Source organism: Myiozetetes cayanensis, unplaced genomic scaffold (genome assembly GCF_022539395.1).
Source record: "Myiozetetes cayanensis isolate MyiCay16 unplaced genomic scaffold, myiCay2020 scf27, whole genome shotgun sequence".
Classification (NCBI taxonomy): domain Eukaryota; kingdom Metazoa; phylum Chordata; class Aves; order Passeriformes; family Tyrannidae; genus Myiozetetes; species Myiozetetes cayanensis.
This window is the reverse complement of record NW_026087488.1, coordinates 4250050-4272790: the sequence shown is the minus strand read 5'-3', so window position 1 is coordinate 4272790 and position 22741 is coordinate 4250050. Positions and strand designations below refer to the sequence as shown.

General features: G+C 41.8%; 1 protein-coding gene across 2 annotated transcripts in view; it reads left to right on the top strand.

The window, feature by feature from the left end:
• Window positions 1-22741, top strand: part of TAOK1 (TAO kinase 1) — a 70948-nt gene that overhangs the window by 13738 nt on the left and 34469 nt on the right. For both annotated transcript variants that reach the window (XM_050322131.1, XM_050322130.1), the window contains exons 2-4: window positions 15382-15608; window positions 19483-19554; window positions 22558-22659. In XM_050322131.1, the coding sequence (XP_050178088.1) occupies window positions 15477-15608; window positions 19483-19554; window positions 22558-22659 (306 nt within the window). In that variant the 5' untranslated portion in view covers window positions 15382-15476. The remainder of the gene's footprint in view (window positions 1-15381; window positions 15609-19482; window positions 19555-22557; window positions 22660-22741) is intronic.

The window sequence follows — 22741 nt, the reverse complement described above, 5'->3', positions numbered from 1 at the left end:
GACTGAAGCAGTCAAATTATTGTCCTCCTCAGCCAAAGGGTTGGAGTGGAAATGGTTGCTGATTATTTCTTTTTCGTTCATTCGCTTTTGTGAATGATTGCTGAGAACAGCTGGATTAAACGGCTTTGTGTGTGAGCACACAAAGAACTCGTGAAATATAAAGGTGTTTGGATCTGTGCTGTTGGAATAGACCAATTTCTGATTACAGTCTTCTGTCAAATTCAGGATGGATGTGTTCCTACTTGAGTTGAAATTGCCATTTCAGCCTTAAAATGCTGTAATGCTTACTAGATACCTTCAAGCAACTTAAGCTCTTTCCTCATCTCTTCAGGCCAGAAGAAAGTGCTGTATTTCTTGCCTGGGAGCTGAAGAGTTGGTGTACATGGAAAATAATGCTTAAATACTCCCAGTAAGAGTTAACCCAGGTAGGATGGAGCTTGGGCATTAAACCTGCTTTGTGGGCCCTATTTCTGAGTTGTTCCAAGTATTAGCTTTAGATGCAGATGCTGACCTGCCTCTTCCATCCTTTATGTTCAGGACAATTAGCAATACTGCCAAAACCAGAAAAGAGCCAGATAATTTTTTTTAAAGCCATTTCGTGCTTGTGTCTGTAATAGACTGATTAAAAGATGGAGTCTGCTTCTCCACTGCCTCAGGGATGGAGCTAAAAAGTCTTGATGCCACATCCAGGCTGCTGCAGGAGCTGAGCTACTTGCAAAAGCTCCAGGAGGTACCTAGCAAGCCATCAGAGGCAGGTAGAGGAGCAAAAAAGATAAAAAGATGTTACAGTCAAGAACATGGCAAGAATTTACTCTCTCGAATAAGTGTGCCAGGCAGGTCTCTCTTGGATACTGGGGAACCAGCCAATGGACACTGAGGGCCCATCTTGGTACTGGGCAAACTTTGCTTGCATACTGAACTGGCCAGGGGGCATCCTGGGGCTACCAGGGTGAGGGTATTAAAGGCTGTGTCTGGGTGCTGTTGGAGGTCTGCTGAGGGAGCTGCTGCTACTCTGTTACCCTGCCTGCCAGTTCCATCCACAGAGGCTGCAGATGGACCAGGGAAGAAGCCCAGCGGCACTTCCTATGGTGTTAACTCCTGACCTGTGCATTTAACAGTTTATTTCAGTTCCATCAAGATGGAGACTCTTCATTTTTGCGAAGCACCTCCTGTAACGAGGGCTTGTTTCTTAGTGGGACCTGTTCTTGCAGTGCCATGGTAGTAAGAGGGTGAACCAGCAATCTGTGTTGCTGAGGCATTTTGCAGCTCCTGGTGCTGAGCAGGCAGTTATACTTGGAGAGCAGCAGAAGATGCTCCAGCCCTGGACTGTGGGAAACCAGAAGGACTTTTCCCTACAAGAGAGGCTCCTCTTGTTTCCAGTTCCTAGAATCTCTGTCCTGTGTTCTGTGAATCATTCCTGGAGAGCACTCAGGCAATGTGGAGGAGGAAAATGCCTGGTGTGAATACAGGAGGTATAAAAGTCAGATGAGAGGGGAGAGATAGGAATATGTCAGGACAGAAGTACAGTGAAACTGGAACTGTGGAGGGGTTGGAGAGGAAGGAGCTGTAGCTGATGGAGAACTGGAGCTGGAGGTTTGCAGGAGAGGTGACTTGGGAGCCTGGGAGATGGGGAGGGAGGCAGTGAGAGAAGATGGGTTGACAAGGGAGATGGCAGTCTGAATTCTGACACTTTCTAATTTTGGAGTGCTTGCCTTTGTAACCTTAATAATTTTGTTCTAATACACTAGATACAAAAATTGCATTATATGTTCTGAGGAATGTGGTTACTATGGTAATGGGTATATAAGTACATAAGAGATGAGATGTCAGCAGTCAGAACAGCTGTAATGTAGCACACAAACCTGTGACTGCCGGAATTTGGGAAGCAGGCCCTCACAAACTTCTCCTGCTTCAGTCTCATTTCTCACTGCTGGGATGCCTGGTTTTGTGTGAAAGTGACGTCAGAGCCTCTACAATAAATCTTTGGGGTTTATGGAATTTCAGCAGACGTGCCTGAAATCTCTGGGTAAACAGACCACGTACCTCCCTCCTGTGCCAGGACTGGGAGGTCTCTGTTCCCACCCAGCTGCTGGAAGAGCAGGACTGGTGCTGACTGGACAGACCACGAGTGTGCAGGGTGGGAGTGGGCTGAGCACCTGCCTCCCTCCTTGCTCGGAGGCCAGGGCTGCCTGTGCCAAGACTCGTTCCCAGGGTCACACAGCCAGTTTCCCCCTCCCCACTGTTGGTGTCCCTGTCTGGGTGGATTTGGGGGAGTGCAGCTGGTACCTGTTACGATCTTGCCAGAAGCCATTGTGTTGGTTACTGAGGTTTGGTGACTGCGAGGTCCTGCCCAGCCGTAGCCATGGGGGAGGTGATGGGGAGCACAGGAGCACTCCTGAGGAGTGTTGGGCAGGAATGTGGGGCAGCTGTTGGTGCAGGAGTGGAAAGGATGATGGTTCTTGCATACTTTTTATCCCTTCTTCCTTTGCCCCATCTGCAGCAAGGATATGTTTTGTAGCCCACTGACACCTTCTAATTTGAAAACCATTTGCACAATATTGTGAGGGGGATTATCCCCAACAGGAGGGGTTTGCTGGAGAGCTGATGGAACAAGCACTGTCCAGGCTGGAGCAGCACTGCAAGTACAGCTCATCCCACCAAAGTGAGGGTCAGTACAGCATGTGTTGGAGATTGCCTAGAGCCAAGTGTGGTGCAGTGGTGTAATGATGAGTTAGTGCTGTGAGGACGTGTGGGCTGGAGGGAAGCTGCTGATAAGTTTTCAAGAACCAGTATAGAGGCAGTTTAAAATGGTGTTGTGGTCTTGATGAACTTATGAAAGGACTGCCTTAATGGAATCTGCTGGGGCACTTTGGGGGACATTGTCAATACAGGGCAGGACTCGAGTCTCTCTGAAAGGACTGAATGAGCTGGAGGATTTGCAATAGGGATACCTAAATGAGATAGTACAGACTGCATGGTCATGTAGTAACAACGAATGTACAGTTAACACATAGTATATATAAAGATATATACACTTATATATATAAGTGTATATGAAATATAAAAGTGTGGTTTATCAGTTAGAAATAGAAAAATGTGAAAGACTCAAGTATATCACTTGATACCTTGGTGATTTTAAAACTTGAGTGCTGTATATCTGGGGAATAACCAGATGTGGAGAATTCTGGTCAGGGATACTTTAAAAAAAAAAAAAAAAAGCTTAGTTTGGGACAGATGTGAGGAAGGGCTGGTAGGATGGTCTGGGAAGTCAATTCTCTCTCCTGCGTCGTAAAGGGAGGAAAAAATGGCTTTTTTCAGTTAACAGGCTAAGAGGACAGTATTATATCTACATGTGCTTATCCCTCAATATTGAAAAGGGAAGAAAACTGTTTAATGCTAAGGCTAGTGTGAGGAAAAAGAGCAAGTTGGTGTAAAGTTAAAATAATAAATCTGTAAATCAGTCTTAACTAGCTCCTAATCTGAAATTGGTTCCTAATCAAAATATGAGGGGTATTCTGGAGCAGCCTTATAATCAGAGTAGTGGCTTTGAGAAGTTCTCAGGAGTTGGTTATTATTTGATGATTGGATTCTATTATAAAGTTGCTTAAAATAGCAGCAACAGGACTTAATTGGACCTTCAGTCCTATGATTGTAACAATCCAATTGAGACATATTCTGTATATCTGAGCCACTGCTACACAAATTGTTTTGTGTATGAGTTGAAATGAGCATTTTCCCCATGAAAGCAGATAAAACTCATCAAATTAAAAGGTTATGCTTGTTATCTCAATACATACTGAAAATATTTTTTGCTTCAAGTGAAAAGCATAAAGGGAAGGGATCTAGACCTTGCAGAAACCACTGGAGAAGCATTTCTTGAAGTAGGTAGAATAGTGAAAAAGGTGGTTTTTAATTTGTTGTTGTTTGTTTTTGGTTGTTTGCCTCCTCCCTTTGTTGTGTGCTGTTTAAAAATGGTTCTGCTCAGTCATGTGGAAACCGGAAAAATAAATACTCAACCTGAGCTGGAGTAAAACTGGACATATTGCCATGACTTTGGGGAATTCCAGCAGGAAGGGAGGTGCTCATGGGCTGTAGAAACGTGACATAACTGCTCACCAAAGCTACCCCATTTATTGGTGCAGCTAATCTGATAGATTTAACAGTTGTAAAAGGTTTCAACTCTTTTGCTGCTGAAATATGTTTGAACCCCTTTTTGAACCTGCTTTAATTTACAAACTTGGATAAGCAGCTGTAGACCCTCGTTGCACTGCCAGCATCTCCCTGTGTGCTCTGAGAGGTTGGTCACTCCTAAAGAACAGAATAATCTTTCACTGGTCATCTGTTCTGAAATGGCTTCTCTACCAGTGCTGAAGGGCCAGCAAAGATATGCACCTTGCTAGGACCCAGTGAGGGACTCTCCTTATTTCCCTGCAGCCTTTCAATAAACCTTTTTGCTGTTTGTGATAGTAATCCTGTGATTAATGAACTCTTGTGTTAAACAAAATTGACCTTTTTCTTAACGAGGTGTGTTTGTTTGACGATACTTGTTTGACCCTCGAGGAGCAGCAATATAAAAATTGCCATCCAGGTTCTCCTACCTCGCCTGTCTGGTCCTGTGTGCTGTCTCTGGCAGTGGTGACACCTGGATGCTTCGGAACGGTGCCAAGAGCATCCAGGGATACCTTACCTGACCTGGCTGGGGATGTTCCTGCTCGTGTAGATGTCTGGTTTAAAAAGCAGTGGTTTTATCTCTTGGGCTTGATGCCTCTCAGTCATTTCTGCAGGTTAATTTTGCTGTTTATGCCTCGATTGGTCAAATTCCTTCACTCTGTTATAAACATACTTCTCTTATATTTTGTGGCCTCTCCCCTTGTTTTTGAAGTCTGAGCACTTGTCAGAGCCTTATTACGTATGATTTTTAACTCTTACACCTTTTCTCCTCAAGCTTAGTTTACCTTCTTGGACATTTATGACCTCCCATTTCTGAGGCCTTTTTTCTACTGGCGTTTTATTGCTAGATGTGAGTGAAGAAAAATCTCCAGGAGCAAACCATGGCAGAGACTTCTTAATACATTGTCAGAAATTCTGTATTATTTTTTTGATTGATTCTTCATGTTGTTTTTTTTTTAAAGAATAACCAGTCTGACATTGGCATAATTGTGCAATTATTTTCATTGAGCTGTCTGCACCAGGCTCAGCTCCTGAGTTATGTTTGAGAATAGATATGTGCTTGATGGTTCTTTACTTTTTGACCTTTCATCTCCTGCCTTGTTGCTCATTCATACTTTTTAAAGGTTCCTGTGTATTTTTTGATGCTGTCAGCTGCCCTAAATAAAACTTGTCATGTACCTTTCCCTCCCATTCCAGATCTTAAATGCAAATATTATGCTGGATCTGCACAGTATCTGTGGCCACTCTGGTGACAAGAGCCTTTTCCCTTGCTCAAAATATGTAATTATGTATCATCTGACCTCTTGCTTTTTTTTTGAGTTGTGTATCAGTTTGGATGTGATGTTTCTGTTCTCCACCTGTGATTAATTCTCACAATAATTTTGTGTACAAGAGTATTTCCACTTCTTTGTGAATATCCTTTTGAGTTGTTCTGTTCTCTTAATGACATATAGTCTAGTGCATAAATGGTTGGCTTGCTAGTTCTTAGTGTATCACAGTCACCAAGTGATTAGCACGTTGCTCCCACTAATTAAGAGTTCAGTTAATTCTTCTGTTCAGTTTGGCTGCAGCCGTTGTTGGGAGCTTCTCTGGAGCAGCAGCTGCTGGAAGGGGACAGCAGTTGTGACAAAAGTGTTCGTCACTCTGGAGCTACGTCAGACTTTAGTGCAGCTGCTTACTGGTCTGCATAGGTCAGTAATGTTTAATTTACATGTTTATGGAAGGACCAGCTGTCCTGATCTGTGAGAGCACCTTACCTTATACCCAGTCATCTTTGGGCAGGTGATTTACCATCTCTCCTGTTCCCTTGTTCTCTCAGGTGGCGTTTTTTCCAACCTGGTAATGGGTCAGGTTAGATCACTGCCCGAGGCTTCTCGCTGTCACAGCTTGGTTTGTAGGATTATTCCTACAGAGTCTCACAGTTTTCTCTTGGCTTTTTCTGTTTGTGTTTGACTTTGTTTTCTACCTTAGGTCCTTCCTGCTGGCTTCAGTTTTGCCAGGTTCATACTTGCTCAAATAAGAGTCTGACCTGTGGACCGGGAGGTTGGACACAGCCTGTGGCTGGAGTGGGAGTGTCCTGGAGTTCTGCACTCCAGGGAATTCAATTGCAAGCTCAATTTAAACATTTTCTTTTTTTTCTTTTTTTACTGATTGACCAGAAAGACTTTGAACTGCTTCCTTTCAGGCCTCTTTTCTAAAACTATGGGTGATACTGCTACTTTTTAATTACTTCTTTTCTCAAGGGTAATTATCTATGTTGAGAGCTTTAGTAGCTTACTTCTGAGTTATTTATGCTGAATCCAAAATAGCTAATTTGCTTACGTTTACTCTATTTATTGTTCTGGTGCAAAATTGCTTAGGGGTCAAGAAAAGGTTTCTTTAAACTCAAGTCCCATTAGGATATTTGACTAATTTCTTTTTATGGGCAGCTGGAGTTTCCCAGTATTTTTGCCTCTAGACTTAATTGACTCCCATCAGCTGGCTGCTTGCTAACCTCTTCCTGGCCAGTGTGCTGCCAGCACAGCGTCTCCCACACTGGAATTGTTAGAACATGTGCTCCTTGTTCCAAGAGAGGTGGCCATGGAGAGTTGGCTGTAGGTGATGCACTCACAGAGTGTTTAATAATGTGATGCTTCACGTACTTAAGGAGAAGAGTTGGCAACGATTGTGAACTTAATGAATTGCAAAAGAAGGGGGACAGAAGATTTCATTTTTTCCAGTTGCCTTCCTCGTAGCTTTGCTAGCCTAAGGAATCACTAAATTTAGAACTGACCTTCTTAATAATTGTACCAGAACTATCACAAGCAAAGACATCCAGGAGATGTTCGTGTCGAATATGTCAGGGAATGGTGAGCACTTTTTGAACTTTCATGGCATTGGTCTTTGAAAAATTAGTGTAGGCTATTCTTCAGCTGTTCTCTAAGTCTAATTTTTGATCCCACGGAATGTTTTATTTTAAATAGGAGAAAAAAATACAAGATGCCTTTTTACATTAATTTTTCTCAACTGCATCAGTAATGTCTTTTATTTGTGTTATTTAAGTGATAGATTTGGTGTGAGTGACATTGTAAAAATTGCCAGTGAACAAAACTAGTCTCTTCAGGAGTACTGGTATTGTTAGGTATATTTGTATTTGCTTACAACTGCCATATATAATCTGTCAAAATTAGATATAGTTTGTTCAGAATATCTATCTTTAACACAGAAACAGGCTTCCCCAGTTAGTTATCTTTTGCACTACTTAGAAAACCTTGAAAGATTGTGGAAATAATTAGAAATACAGAAAACTGTTTCCATTCTGTTTGAAGTGGAAAGCACATGATAATTACTGCACTCTTGGCTTTGCTGCTGGTGTGGATCATCCTAACAAATATTTACATCCAAGCAAGGAACACAGATCCTAGGCTTGTCAGTGAAGGTTTGGGAAATGCAACTTTCTGACCCTTTTGCTAGTGACGTTCCTGGAAAGTAAACACCCAAGCAGAACAGATCAGCGGGATCAGAAAGTGTGCTGGGGTAAGTAATTCAAGGAGTTGATGATGGACATTTTAGTGTCAGAATCTTGAGAGGAAATCAAAGTAAGGCACAGAGTCTACAAGTGCACGTATAAGAGAAATGCAAGCAGTGCTCGAACATAAAAGTGTCTTCCTGAGGCTATTCTGTGAAGAAGTATAATACAAGAAAAAAGAGGTAGGGAAGCAGAGAGAGAAAGGAAAAAATATCTGCAAAGAGGTTTTTTCAGGATAAAACCATTCCTCAAAAATCTTTAAAAAAAGAAATTGAATAAGGAATACTGGAATGGTAGGCTTGCTCCTTGTCAGATGAAGAAAGATGTACTGAGTTGGGGAGAAAAGCCTGTTTGAACATAGGGGCTCACACAGACAAAAAATTCTGCCAGAATTCACTGTAATAGCCAGGTACAGATTCATCTTCTTATGATCTATTCCTTCTAGAAATACATAGATGAGGGAACGTGAAAGATATGCAGGGGTCAGCATTTCATGACTGTTCTTTGCTGTGAGCTCCTTCTACAGAGGAGGATCTCGGGTCCCGTGCAGGAAGCAAAACTGTTGTTACACAGGTGTAGGTGGGGTTAGAGACCATGGGAAGTGCCCTTACTGCCCTAAGTCAGGTCATGCAAGTGTCCAGCATGGCTGTGAGATCTCACCTGCTTCAGCCTTTGGCAGCAGAAGGAACTCCTGACTCCTGAGGTGGAGTAATCATGTCTTTCCTCTTCCCCTGGGGATTGCCAGAAAGCAGAGGAGCATTTGTACGTGAGCTTGGACTGAAAAACAAGGTGGAAAAGAGCAGGGTCTCAGTGGGGCTTCCCATACTCCACAGGTACCTTCCACAATCCAGTTTGCTCAACTCATTCCAGGTGGTTTTGTCCTGCTTGTAGTTGGCACTATTTCAGGACGGTTCTTTTTTTGATCAGTTTTGTGATAGCATTTTTTTTTCCTGAGTATTTAACTTTTTTCCTAACAGTTTCTTGTAGAATGTCATTCATCTGCACCTCCCTTTTCCTTAATGACAGACAGTCCTGGTGGATTCAGTGTGGAGAACAAATGCACTGAAAAGAATGATTTTAAGATCATTAGGAGAAAGGCAAGTTCATTACTTTGTCAGCAGTTTTTCCTGAGCTGCAGCTCACTGCTAAGTGGTAAAAGTAAGTTGGGAGGATCCCGAGGGAGATGAGATGTTCCTGAGTGCCCCTTGCCCCTTTTGCAGGGCATGGGAGAAGCTAAATCTTGCTGCATTTCCAGGCTTTCGCTGCTTCATTTCTGGGATGTTTTTTCTTCCTTAATTGCCAGTCTAGGAAGATTTCCAAATTGCAGAAAAAGGATGAGAAAAAGTAACCTGTTGTTAGTCTGATGGGAGAAGCTTACAGGGGGGTCTGTTGTACATGAGTCTGGGGACTACAATTACCGTCCATTCTGAGAGGCTTGGAGGTGCTGACAGACTTTTTATTGTGTCAGTCACCTGGAACACAACTGTCTTGATGCCATCTGCCATGGGGTCATGGAGCATGGACGGGAAGCTCATTTTTAGCAGGTCAGGGAAACAGCCACTTTCTGCTGTTCTTCCATGTGTTCAGAGCATGGTAAGGCACTTGAGAGCTGCTCTGCTTTTGTCAGAACAGGAAAAAGAGAGTTTTCTCTTTTTTTCTCTTTTTTTCTCTGGGTGGACCAGAGCCTGGGTTAAAAGAGGTTTGAAGAAATGGAAAGCGATAAAAACCATTATATATAGTTTCCACAGACTTGCTGGAAGGAGAAATCTGGTGCAGTGATCAAGAATGTACTTTCCCAGGAATGATGGAGGACCTGATAACCATGTGTCCCTGTGTTTGCTGAGATGTGCAGAAGAGTGGATAGAAGACAGTCCTGAATCTGACAGTATCACAATGGCAGCAGATCCCTTGAATTTCAGAGAAGCCAACAGAATTCCTTCTGTCTGTGCCCATATGGAAAGGCCCCACCACAGCAGGCTGGCTGGCACCTGGTTTTTGGGAACAACAGATAAAGTTTTAAGACCTGTAGTGGGTAATATCTGCCCTTTGTCTTTCTGGATAAGGTAACTCCATGCATAGAATTTGTCAGGCTAAAATGTTGAAGGCTGATTTGTATGCAGATCACAAAATTAAGTCAAGGGTAGTAGCATCATTGCTAAGGTCACATATATTGGCACTGCCTGGTGTGACAAGTGTTCATTTCTTCTGATGCTGGACCTTCATCAGCTTTTCTGCTGTGTCCCCATGAGCTGTACAGTCCTTCCACTTCCCATTCCAGGTTAGTCTTTTGTGTGAGTGCTTACTTCTTTTTGCCTTTTATCAGATCTTTTATTTGGAGTTTATAAAAACAGGGAGTGATTTGTCTGCTACTTCAAAACAAAAAATTATGCTTTCAGGTCAAGTGTTCAGTGCTACACAGAAATTTTTAAAAATTTTAAGCATTATTACCATCTAATCATTCTTTAGGCATTCTTACCATCTAACTCTTACTTCAGGCATAATTGTAAGTAAAAGAAAAAAATGTGGAAGTCAGTTCTCTCAGTAATTCCAGTTCATCATATTTATGATAGTTGTGGAGATTTTCAGTGTCAGCTGGAAGCCATTCAGGAAATTTTTAATAGTGTGTTGAGAGGATAATTTAATCTCAGCTTCATACACTCCCCAGATCTGACCCATATGCAAGTAAGAGAAAATCCCGTTTTCCATTTTTGACAGTTGCATGATGACACTCCTTCCCTGTCTTGTTTGATGCTTTTGCATTAGACCCTGCCAGAGGAAATTACCCTAAACTTTAGCAACAGTTTGCACTACATGCAATGCAGATGCTTAAAAAAAAATCTAAATACCTGTTTCCAAATGAAGTTGTGCTGTGGTGGGATGCTGGTTATTTTTGTTGTTTGTTTTATTACTTTGAGTCAGAAGATCTGCAAAGGACCAGTAGTTTTCTGTGTTGAATATTCACTTTATAGTTTTGCTGTTAGAGTGTCAGCTCTGAAGATCATTGGGGCTGTAACTGGTCTCTTGTTTGTTTTTAAGGTGTCGTGTGTATTCATTCTACCAGGCAAAAACACACAGTTGGAGCTATGTTTGATACTAAAGATAAGTTTTTATAGATGTTACTGTGCTAAGTGTATGGGCTGGCAGATGGCTATAACATAAAACATGTCTCAAATTGCAAATAACTTTGTTTGTAACTCAGTAATGGAGGACAACTTCCCTGTCAGCCTCCCTGGCCGTCGTCGGAGGCCGCATGTTGTGCCTCTCGTGCCTGGTGAAATGGGGAGGTGCAGGATGATGGATGCAGAAATCTGTTTGTTGTTTCCATTTTGGGCTCGTGTGGTATTTGTTTAGCTCTGGCTCTGATATTCTTGTGTGTAGAAGCTGAAGGATGCTGGATATGTTAATTCCTTGAAACGTCATCTGTATGGACAAAGTGTGCTGCTTTTTACTGCTAATCATCTGCGAGCGAGTCTGTGGGGTAATTTGGTTCCTGCAAACTTTGGAACCACATTAAGGGACTACAAATGCTTTGCTGCATCTCATGGTTAGTGTAACTGAGTACCTTCTAGTCACCATCACTCTCATTGAGTTGGTCTGGGTGGGAACTTGAGAAATAACATGATGGGCAGATGAAAATCTCAGCAAGTAGGTTCTCTTCTCTCTGCAGGGAAGGCCAAGCACATTCTCCTCTTAGTGCATTGGTTTATCACATGAAAACAGTTATCTGTCACACTGACAACCATCAGAGTTCAAGTGTAGTGGGGACAGATTTTAATTTCTCTGAGGTCTCTGCAGCATAAGACCTAAATATGCACTTTAAATATGGCAACTGACCATTTTGAGCTTTGCTTGTTCTGCTCTGCAGCATCCCAGGGGATCTTAGTCACAGGGGTGGGTCTTACTTCAGCTTGAGCAGGAGGCAGAAAACTCCACAGAGAACAGGTCTTATCCCGTCCTCATCTTCAACTTCCTTATGCCAGAGGTTCAAGGGGTGTGTGTGTACATTTAATATAGCCATAATTACAGGGATGAAACATCTTATCGATTCACAGACTTTTGTGGATGTGTGCATGTGGTTTCTGCTAACTGATAGTTGTTCAGATGAAAGTAATTTGATAAAACATTTTGGCCTGTAGTCAGTGTCATTTACACCAGTAATGGACGCCACTAACTAAACACAGTGAGTTCAGCCTACTGTGTGGAAATAGAGTTGGGCCAGTCCTGAGTCTTGGTCATTCTGTGGTTTGCTTTTAATCTTTCTCATGTTCCTGCATCACCTTGTTGCTTAGGAGTGGAGTTGATCCAAGTCCCAGTAGTTGTGATTATGCAATACAATATTCTGTTTTTGTATGACTGACAACTAGGAAAAAATGTGAATTTATTTATCTAATTTTAGAAGCCTGCCAAATGGCTTGGAGTTAGAGGGTGCCGTACCCTATTTGCAGTGCCTGTCTTTTGGCCAGGGCAGGATCCAACTGACTAGAGCAGTCTAAGGTGAGGTGATCAGTCCCATCCACTGGCAACTTCTCTGATCCAAAAAACCTGTAGTGAAGAGACTGCACCAGTGGAAGAATGTAAAATACCCAAGTGCAACTTGACTGCACTTTAGAAAACCAGCTGCCTGCTGGTATATGATTTAATTTTCAGTGCAGTTCAGTTGTAGAGTTGATTTTTTTCTTTTTTATCTTAAGACTCATCCGTATTTTTAATGCAGTTGAAATAATGCAGTAACTGTTTTCATGTCACTTCTGCCTTCCCTTCCATTTCCCCACAGCGTTCAGGTGTCATTACTGCAAGGCAGGAGGCAGAGCTCAGCTCCTGGCACTGCTGGGCTTTGGCAGGCTGTGCCTGTTGCCTGGCTATGAAGACGACTCAGGGAATTTAATATTGTAGCATTCATAAAAATGGGAGCACTTAATATTAAAGTGAGACTGTGTAAAGCTTTCCTATGGATGGAATTTACATTAATACATTTTATTTTTCCATCTAAGCAGATCGAGTGATAAGCACAGTGTCGTGTACACGTTTGTGACTACTCTGTTAATTAGATTTTAATACTTAATATTTTTGTTCTCATGCATTTCAAAGCAGCAATTATTTCCAAGAATAAAGGTAATGACATTTGTCTTGATGCTTTCAGGATTAAAAAGGGAAAAAGGGCTGTATTTTGACGTGTACCAGGGTAGGTGAGAACTTCTGCTCTGTCCTGTCTCATGTCTGTGTGTGTTGTCAGTGGGCCTGGTCGGAGTTTTAGCTGCAGTAAGAAGTGTTCCTGTTGATGACACTTCAGAGGCGTGCTCAGAAAGGACGCCAAGAAGGAGTCTGGTGGCTGGTTTGGCATCGGGGGGCGGTGGGGAGGGGGAAAAGCTGTAATCCATGTCAGCTGTGAGCTCAGGGTTTTCCCCTCGCGCTGGCTCTCACACGCTCGCTCGCAGGGACATGTGACTTTTGGCCATATTAGCAGGTTTATCCAAGCCTAGCCCCTCTGACTAACAGATGTAGGGAAAAGGGCATTCTGGGATTGCAGCAGTTGCTTTTGAACAACAATGTCCTTTTTGTAAGAATCTGATGCTTCTTAAAAGATGGAACATGACATCATTACCGTCGATCCAAGAAACATTCCTTCAATAATACTGAGTGTGCTCTGGTTATCAGCTCCCTTCCCCCAGCTCCTTTCTCTTGCTTTTCTGACATGCTTTTTGTCTATTGTTTCGTCGGGGGCTGTAAATGTGAAACAGTTGTCTTTCAGTGTTATGTGCTTGTTAGAGCTGGAATCAAGTGGAATATTGTTGATTTATAAGAAAGAAAGAAAGAAAAATACCGAAAATCCCGCTTTTCCTCCGGCTTTCATAAATGTAGTGTGCTTCAGGTACAGGCTGAGCTGAGCTAATTATTTCCCTTCCCACACGGTATTAGTTACTGTGTTATGCAAGGGAAGGTGGAAGGGAAGGTTCCTGTGCATCCCACTCGGCCTCCCTGGCAGTTGGATATGGTGTGTGCGGGTGCTGCTTCCAAGGCTCCTGCAGGGATCCTGCATTGATAGGAAATGTGTGTGTGCTCACTGGTGCAGTGTGGCAGAGTTGTGAGCAGCTGCAGATTTTCTGTGTGTATGTATATATACTTAATTTTTTTTTTTTTTTTTTTTTTTAATACTTGGTCCACCACTGGGATTTGAGTGCCAGGTTTTCCTTAGCCCCTGAGAACGAGCTATCACAGAAACACGTTCTGGGTTGCATCACAAATCCTTCTGAATGCTGATTGCTTGGAGGAAAACTCTGAAAGAGCTGGATTTTGCTTCCCTCCCTGTGTTCTCTCTCCCACGCATGTCTTCATCCTAAAAACTCAACACTCTCGTGGAGTTTACAACTAGGTATATCCTGGCTGTGTCTCGCAGCCCTGCTCTCTGTGCAGCAATACTGGCAGGTCTCTGAACTAACAAGGAGCAGGCAGAGTTTGGCACTTCCATGTGCTGCAATGGTCTAGAGAAGAGAACCACTGATGAAAACTATGAAGGAGTATGTCTTTTTCCACCCCTGTAGGAATTGCTCTGCAGGGAGTGGAAAACAAATGATTCATTGATGGTCTAGAGGCTTGGAGAAAGGTGGAGTTTATAATGTCCAGAAATGGAGGAGAAATGGACAGGGCTAGGGCTTTCTGATATGTTGGTTAAACTCAGGTTTGTTGTCTTTTACATCTTCACAGTGGAAAGAAAACCCCAACTTTTTTAAAAAACATATTTGAGATACAAAATATGAATAAAAAAAGCACAAGTCTTGACCAGACAGGGATTTTTGGAAAGAAGTGAGATGTGTGATTGACTGTTTGCCAGTAACAGAATTGTTTTTATTGGTGACAATTTACAGGGATTTGAGAGGAAATCCAAATACCTTCCTTTAATAGGAAAAAAAAAAGTGCATTTTACTTGTAGTGGTTGTTTGGCATCACCTGTTGCTAGCAGACAGTACTATTTTAGCACAACTTGACAGTATACTTTTATTCTGGATAGATTCCAAGGTACAAACTTGGAGTAAATGAGAGCAAACTTATAGTGCAGACAGAAGGGATTTCATACATTCCCAATTGTGTCTGAACTTAAAGAGTTCCCCTGAAGGAAGTGTTTGCCAGTGGACTGTTGTCCATTGTCTCGTGTGCTATCACAATTAAAATGTGCTGCCACAATTACAATGTGTGTTTGCCTCTGCTGAAGCAGAGCAGAAGGACGTGCGTTGTGTGTGGAACTGGGTATCTCCTGTGCTGGATGCTGTTCCTCTGAAGAAGGGAGTTGCAAATGAGCCTCAGAAGAACAGGCACTTTGTGATAGACATCACAAAGTCCTGACAATTCTCTAAGGCACAGTGGGTGTAACTCTTCAGAGGGAGGGTGTTACAGTAATACAGACTCTCTAGTAACAAGCTGATTATTACTGTAGGTCAGAGATTCTGTGACTGCTCTGCAGGTGATTGAGCAGATGCTGGAGCTCGGAATGAGTCCTGTTCTGTGTTTTGGTTTTAGTTTGTGTTCTGGAGAAATGCTTGAGTGGTGTCACAGTGGGGCTGTGACATTATCCGGGCACACAGGTTGTGTTGCTTCACTCACCAGGGCTGCTTGCTCTGGAGGAAGTGGAAGCTGCTTTGCTGTGTAGCTTGTTTCGGGCTCTTTGAGGAGAGGATAATCAGTGAAGGATTGCAATCTTTTTCTTGCAGTAATCCATGCTGAAGAGGCTCCATTCATACAGATGAGCCAAGGGTTGAAGCAGCACTTTAAACCCAGATAGTCGGTCGGCTCACTGCCCAGCAGGATGCCATCAACCAGCCGAGCGGGCAGCCTGAAGGACCCCGAAATTGCAGAGCTCTTCTTCAAAGAAGATCCAGAAAAGCTCTTCACAGATCTCCGAGAGATTGGCCATGGAAGCTTCGGAGCAGTTTATTTTGTAAGTAGCTCCATGACTTGTGAATTTTAGCTGTGACTCTTTTTAAACTGCTGTGACTCCTTTTATGTGGTGTTTGGGGCAGAGATGTTTCGTGTAAGGCGTTTGCATACAAACTGAAAAGAAAATGTGGTCCTTGCCTGGTGCTCTTACTTGTATTGTTACATTGCAAGCAGGGATTTTAGCTGCAAATTAAAACATGGACTTCTGCTCCATCAATTCTGACTGGCAATGCAGTTCTCTTGGTCTGATCACCTCCTTATCACCTCTTGTTCCTTGAGAGAAATTGAGTTCTCTCTCCCTTCGTGCATCCCCCCAGGCTCCCTTACAGCCATTCTTTGTGTTTGACACCTGAGTGTTGGTGCTTTTATTGTCATTTGTCCTGTCACATCCTTTCCTACTGCAGGCAAGAATCCCAATATCCATCTGCATAAAACTTACTTGACATGAACGTCTGGACAGCAGAATTTTTCCCAGACTGCTTGTGTAGCTCAACCAGCAGCGGGATCCTCATGGTAACCTCCGTGCAGGTCGCTGTGTGTTAACCAAATACTGTGAGACCTTCATGAAAAAAACATTTTCCTCAGAAAACCTTTTCCCACTTATAATTATAGGAGGTGTGGCCAAACCTGCCAGTTTTCCTTCAGAAAGCCATTTGTGTCACTATTTTATGAGATGCCTATTCAGTGTTAATAATTGCAGCAGACCATGCTGGGAACCTTCCAGCACAAATTTAATGCAGCACAGATGAACTAATTAGGAAAAGCTTCTTAATTTTGTTCCCGGCTTAAAACTATGAGCCACCACTGTCTGGGAACAGATCTGGGGGAGGAACTGTTTTCTAATGAAAGAACTCACCTGCGGCCTTAAATTCACCTCGTTTACTCACTTTGGTTAAAGAGTGAATATAAAAGGAGGGAAGTGACAAATATGTCTTCCTGCTCTGTGGAAATATTGTTGAAGAAATATTATTGAGCTTTTTTGGGAGCATTGTATTTTACAGAGGAAACCCATAACACACCTGTGAGCTGGATGCAAACAGCATTCCCAAACATCAGCAAAAAGCTGCCATCGAGGCATTTGTAGCTTGCCTGAGCTTTGTTGTTTTGGTAAGGGCTGATGGCCCATTACCAGCTCCTTCTACAAAGAGATTGACAATCAGAGGCCATTAATTTTTAGCCCCTTCTTTCTCTTTTTCCCCCCACCATTTAAAATTATCAGTTCATTGTAAATTGGTATTTACTCACTATTGAGTGCAATTATTTGCTGGTATTTGGACTGTGCTTCTTTGACAGAAAGTACGTCTGATTCGGCACTTAAAAAAAGACAGGTGTGAGCACAACTCCAGCCCATTTTGGGGCTTTGTTTTTGTCAAGCGAAAGTTTCTGATAAAGACACGTTGGAACTGGTTCAGTGTTAGGAAGTTTTAACCTATAAGTCTTGTCTTGCACTTTTTTTACTATTAGCAGTTCTGAGATCTTGAATCTGAAACTGTTCCTTGCAATATACCCCATACCTCAAACTGAAGCCCAAGAGATGAGGAAGGCAACGTGGAGAGGGAAATTTAGTGTGAATTAATTAAGCAGGAAGGAAAACATAGAGGAGTCTGTGTCTTGGGTACTTTATTCCTCCTAAGTTTCTTTAACAAGATTTTGGTTCTGCTACTGCAAACAGCTAAACTTTCTCCAGTTAATATAATATGGGATTGTAGTTAATAACTGCTTAAAAGGGTATTACTGAAGCCAGTGACGTACTCCACTTTTTCTTTGTGCATGTTACCAGTGCTGAAGTTACTCTGGTCACCAGATGTTGGTCCTTTGTGTGGAGTTTTTGGAGGAAAGCAAATATATATGTGCATACATATGTGCATACATGTCTGCCATGAAACAAGCCTTGTTCATTTGGATGGTTAAAGTGAACTGATCTTGAGCATCTTCCTGGCTTTTGTCTGGGAACCATCTTTTTTCGATTATTCAGCATTACATGAAAACTAAAAAAGCAAATGAAACTCCATTATTTTAATGTTCCCAAGGTGTCAGCTGGGATGGTTGTCCCTCTTTCAGCCTTGTAGGACTGTAGGTGTTCTGGAAATAGAGTTGCTTACTTGGGTTTTCTGATGCATAGCACCCTCTCACCAGGCTGCTTTCATTGCATACCTGCACCAAAAAGTGCTGTTGATAAATAGATGTGTGGGTAATTAACAAACAGAAAAACCCATACAATACTGAAATCTCCCCTGCCTTTTTAAAAATACATTTTAGTGTTTCATTGTTAGTTGTACCTACCTTCCTTCCCTTTCAACAGTGATCCCAACAAGGGGTGATTTATTTATCTTACCTGATAATTGACTGTTTACTTGTGTCTTTTTCTTTGTTTCTGTTGCATCCTACAATGGCAGAAAGTTTCTTTTTTTTTTTTTCCTTTCATAATTGACATGAATTTTGCTGGTTCACCTCATGGTTTTAGTTTCTTAGAAACTGCAAGTCTGGCACCTCTGAATCATTTTTGGTATTATCCTTACCCTACTCCTTGCTTTGCAGTGTAATAATAGCTTTTGCTTGACACAGGAAACCTACTACACTGGAACACTGCAGATGGAGCAGAAGAATAACCCACTCTCTTTTGTTAGAGCTGGGTTCCTTCTGCTCCACTCTAGTATTTTGCTTGCCTGCTTTATTGCAGTTCTTCACTGATTTGAATGTTTCACTGGTTGTCTCTAATTAGTATAAGATCTAGGAGTAAGAACTTTATTCTTCCCTTTTCTGTCTCAAACAACAAAAATAGTCACCCCCAGCCCAACTTAACAGGTAATGTCAGAGAAAGGATCCTCTGAAACAGAAAGAAAATTAAAAATAGTATTGGTTCAAGCTTATCATAACTGGTTGAAATAAAAGACTGACAGGGAATTCTGGGAATCTCTTTAATGAACAGCAGAATTAAAACATGACTAAAAAAATCTTTTTACAAAAGGCAGAGCACTGATACTTTATTAATCCATGTTCTGATAGGCTGTGCTTGATAGTACAAATATATTAAAAATCAGCATTTTCATCAGTCATTAATGAATGCTGGGGTGCACATTACTCTGATTTATATCATTTGGCTTCATGTCCAAGTTGATTATTCTTATCAGGGAGACTCTGAGGTCTTTTCCTCCACCACCCTGCCATGCTGCTGAAATCCTGAACAGAGGAAATTGGGGTCTTGTCTGGAGCCATCCTTCCTGTGAGGTGCTACTTCTTCTCCTGCCAGGGGGAATGAGACCTTGCTTTGGTGCTGAATTAAAAAAACACTTCCTGTCTAGTTGTTACATTGGACTGTTGCTGTCTGAAGTCATAAAGTTTGCCTTTGAAGTGTGAAAAACCACATACATGTATTGTGCCGTGTAAATGACAGTAATGTGACACAGGAGAAAGTGAAAGTCTAATCTGAAGATGGGTCACTTAGATCACTGCCATCTTTGTCTGTGTCATCTGCATTCCTCTAAGACACAAAAGCTAATTCTGGGGAGAAAGGCAGCAGTGTCTGGAGCAAGTATCTCCTGTGCATCCTGAGACATCTTTCCTTATGGTTTGAATGCAACACGGGGCTGAGCCTTGCTTCTGTTTTGTTTGTAATGGACCTGAGCAGAGACTTACTGGATTGCCGAGCGTGGAAAAATGTCATACCTGGTCTCACAGACAGGAGGGTGATCTTTTGCTTCGGAAAGAAATTTCCAATAGATGCAGCAGTCACACCCCTTGAAAGATATTTTAGATTAACTCTCCACAGAAGTTAACTAAGAGACAAAGATGTTTTTTTTATGAGTATGTTTGGTTTGCATCTTATGGGAAATGGGGACCTGAAGAAACTGATGCACGGTGTTTTCCTGTTCCAGGCACGTGATGTGCGCACCAATGAAGTGGTGGCCATCAAGAAAATGTCATATAGTGGGAAGCAGTCCAATGAGGTATGTAGAGCACGTTGTACATTAAGCCTTGACTGTTGCAAATACTTATTCTATGGGATGATTTTAATTATCTTGGGTTCCTGTAGAGAAATCTTTTCTATAACTGTAAAGGTGAATGAGGGTACTGTGTAAACAAAAGAAATCAGTTTACTGTTTACAGTGTATTTCTGCCTAATCTGCTCCTGCAAAAGATGGGTAGAACTCTCTTGTTCCAGACTCAAAGGGCTCCCTTTGGGACTACATAAGTGTGTAGAAAGGAAAAAAAAAGAAAATAAAAAATGATGGGAGTTGTATGTTAGTGTCTTATTGCCCCTAAATGTTCCATTTAAATACCTTTCAAAAAAAACGTGTTGCTTCCTGGACAAAGGAATAACAGCACTGGATGCAGCACTGAGAGTTTCAGAGGGAGCCTTGCTTGTACAAAGTAGTGAGGTAGAACACATCCTTCCTTGGAATGACTGTGTTCATGAGCAGCTGAAACAAAGGCAAAACAGCAGTGAATGAATGAGTGTGAAAATCTGAACAGCAGCACAACTCCGGAAGAACTGCCAGAGCCAGGGATTAAGGCACTCTTTGCAGAGAGGTCTGCAAAAGTGGGCCTCTGAGATTTAGACATTGTGTTTTCATGGCCACCCCAGATGTGTCACTTTTCCCTTGGACATTTAGCAGAGATATATTTTATGATTTTATACTATATACTATATTATAATATATACTGTATTATATGATTTTATACTTGAAATGTTTAAGTGCTAACACAGATTCTTGAAAAGCCCAACACGACACGAGCAGCTGATTTGGTATTATTTCTGGTAAATAACATCCATCAAATTGTGGCATGATTTTTCAACAGAAGTATTTATTGTAAGCAGGTTGTTCCAGGCATTTATGGTTCCCTCCCTCCGTTCTCTATATTCCAGTCTTAGAAGCAGCTTTGCTCCGATGAGTTTGACTAACAGCTCATTGCTTTCTGTGCCTTTTGTGTATTGATCATCTGCGCTCCCAGGAGCTGAACTATTCCTTCCTCTCTGTGTGTGTATGTCTGTGTAGGAGGTAGAGGTGGCAGTGTCTCTCCAGCAGTCCTAAATTCCAGCTTCAGAGTTAAATTTGCTATGCCTGTTTCTGTTTTGTCACTGCGGTGACTTGTTTAACTGTGTACTGATGAAAGAATAATTTGTACTTGCTACTTGTCCTACTGTTTTAATTACTGTGAGCTATAAATACGCTATTCACATGAATGAAACAAACTGTGCATGCTTCAGAAATAGCTTTTGTTTGTCTTCAATGCGTATGTTTCTTTATTTTGAAGAAAGTAATAAGACGAGGATTAAAACTTTCTATTTTACTTCCATATTTATTTGTTTTGTTCAGAAGTTTGCTGGAGCATCTAGCCTATGGAAAGAAAATTGATTAAGGGCGTTCTGGTATCATTTATATTTACTTTGGTTTCATAATAAGATTTTATCATTGGTGGGAACAATTATTCCCTGAAATAAGGTCATATTTTATACTAAAAATAAGTTTAAAACCTTTGGAAAATGTATTACTGTGCTCTTAATGTGATCTTGGAGCTTTTTTAATGCAGGAAGTCGTGACTGCTTCTTGACCAGTATATCACCTCTCTCTCCCAATGTAGAAGTTTAACATGGTGCTTTTTTGATTTGACTTTTATTGCTTAGTACCTCAGAAGCTTTGAGGCTGAAGGTAAAAGGCAGCTAAGTCATTCCAGTGTCAGTGAGAGAGTTTGTTAGTATTAACTGCATTGTACCATTCTCATGACACTTCTGGTACTGAGAAATGCTGAACTTAGTCAATCAGCTGCCTCAGTTGTGGCTTCTGTGTTCCCTGGTTTCGTGTGTTTCTCTAACCCTGAAATTTTTATTGAGGAGGATTTGGGGTTTGCACATGTTTTCCAAAGCATTAGGGTAGATGAACCTTTTGTCCCTCTGTGAATCCCAGCCACATACCTGTGCCTGAGGAAGAGTGTGCTGAGAGATTAACAGGACCTGGAAAACAGCTTTGAACCTTTGGGTACTGGGTGAGGTTTTTCTACCTCTGGTTAACTTCAGAACTGATACTCTTGCTCAAACATATTTGCAGTGTCAACACTCTTGTGTTGACTCCTGCATATTTAAATGGTTTCAACTACTGCATTTGGGTTCAAAAATCTTTCCTGGTAGTTGTAGTTTTGCTGTTGCACTCACAAGCTTTGGCCTTCCTTGCCTGAGGAGATGTGGATGTGCAACAGTGGGAGAACTTGGAGGTCTCCAAGGGGAGCAGTGGCAGTGTCAAGGCACACATTGGAACGTGACATTTAGGCCTCTTTTGCACTTTTAAGTTGCACTGGCAGAGCTCCCTTTATTATAAATCTGGGCCTTGTTTTGTCTGGTTTGTTTTTTGTGGTTTTCTTCCTGCAGAACCAATCCCTTATCTAGTAGGTAACTCATTTCAAATTGGTCCTTGTAAAGACTAAAGTAGTAATAGAGAAACATTATCGAGAGTGTGATCAGATACTTGGTGGCTGATAAATGGGGCCTCATCCAGTGTAATATAGTGACTAGTAGGGGTAGGTCTTTATAGCTGCAAGAGTTAAGAGGGAGACAGCTGATCCTGCTGGAGGACACTTATCCCCCACATCTCTTTCAGGTTGGAGTGTATGTTTGATTTGACAACTGAAATGGTATCCATTTAAAGAGGATCTCTTCTTTTTTGAGGACTTGCTCAGATATTAAGTGTTTACCAGTCTATCCTATGCACACATAAAATATAAAGTATTACACTGATGAGAGATCCTTGCATACAGCCTAATTAATCAACAACTTGTTTTGTAGGTCTGTTGAGGAGTTAAACAGTGAACATCACAGTGTTGATGCAAATTTATTTTTATTTGGAACCTTGAGATAGTTTTACCTCTTCAAATAATTAAGTGACATAATAACAACAACCAAAACAACCAAAGGTAACAGTTGTATAAAGTCTCTCTATTCCTTTTATTCCCTACAGAAATGGCAGGATATTATTAAGGAAGTCAAGTTCCTCCAAAGAATAAAACACCCTAACAGTATAGAATACAAAGGCTGCTATCTGCGGGAGCATACAGCATGGGTAAGCATCTGCTGCTCTGCACTTCTCTTGCCTTGCTTAAGGAAGCTTCAAAATCTCTCCAGCTGGCTTTTGGGAGCCACCT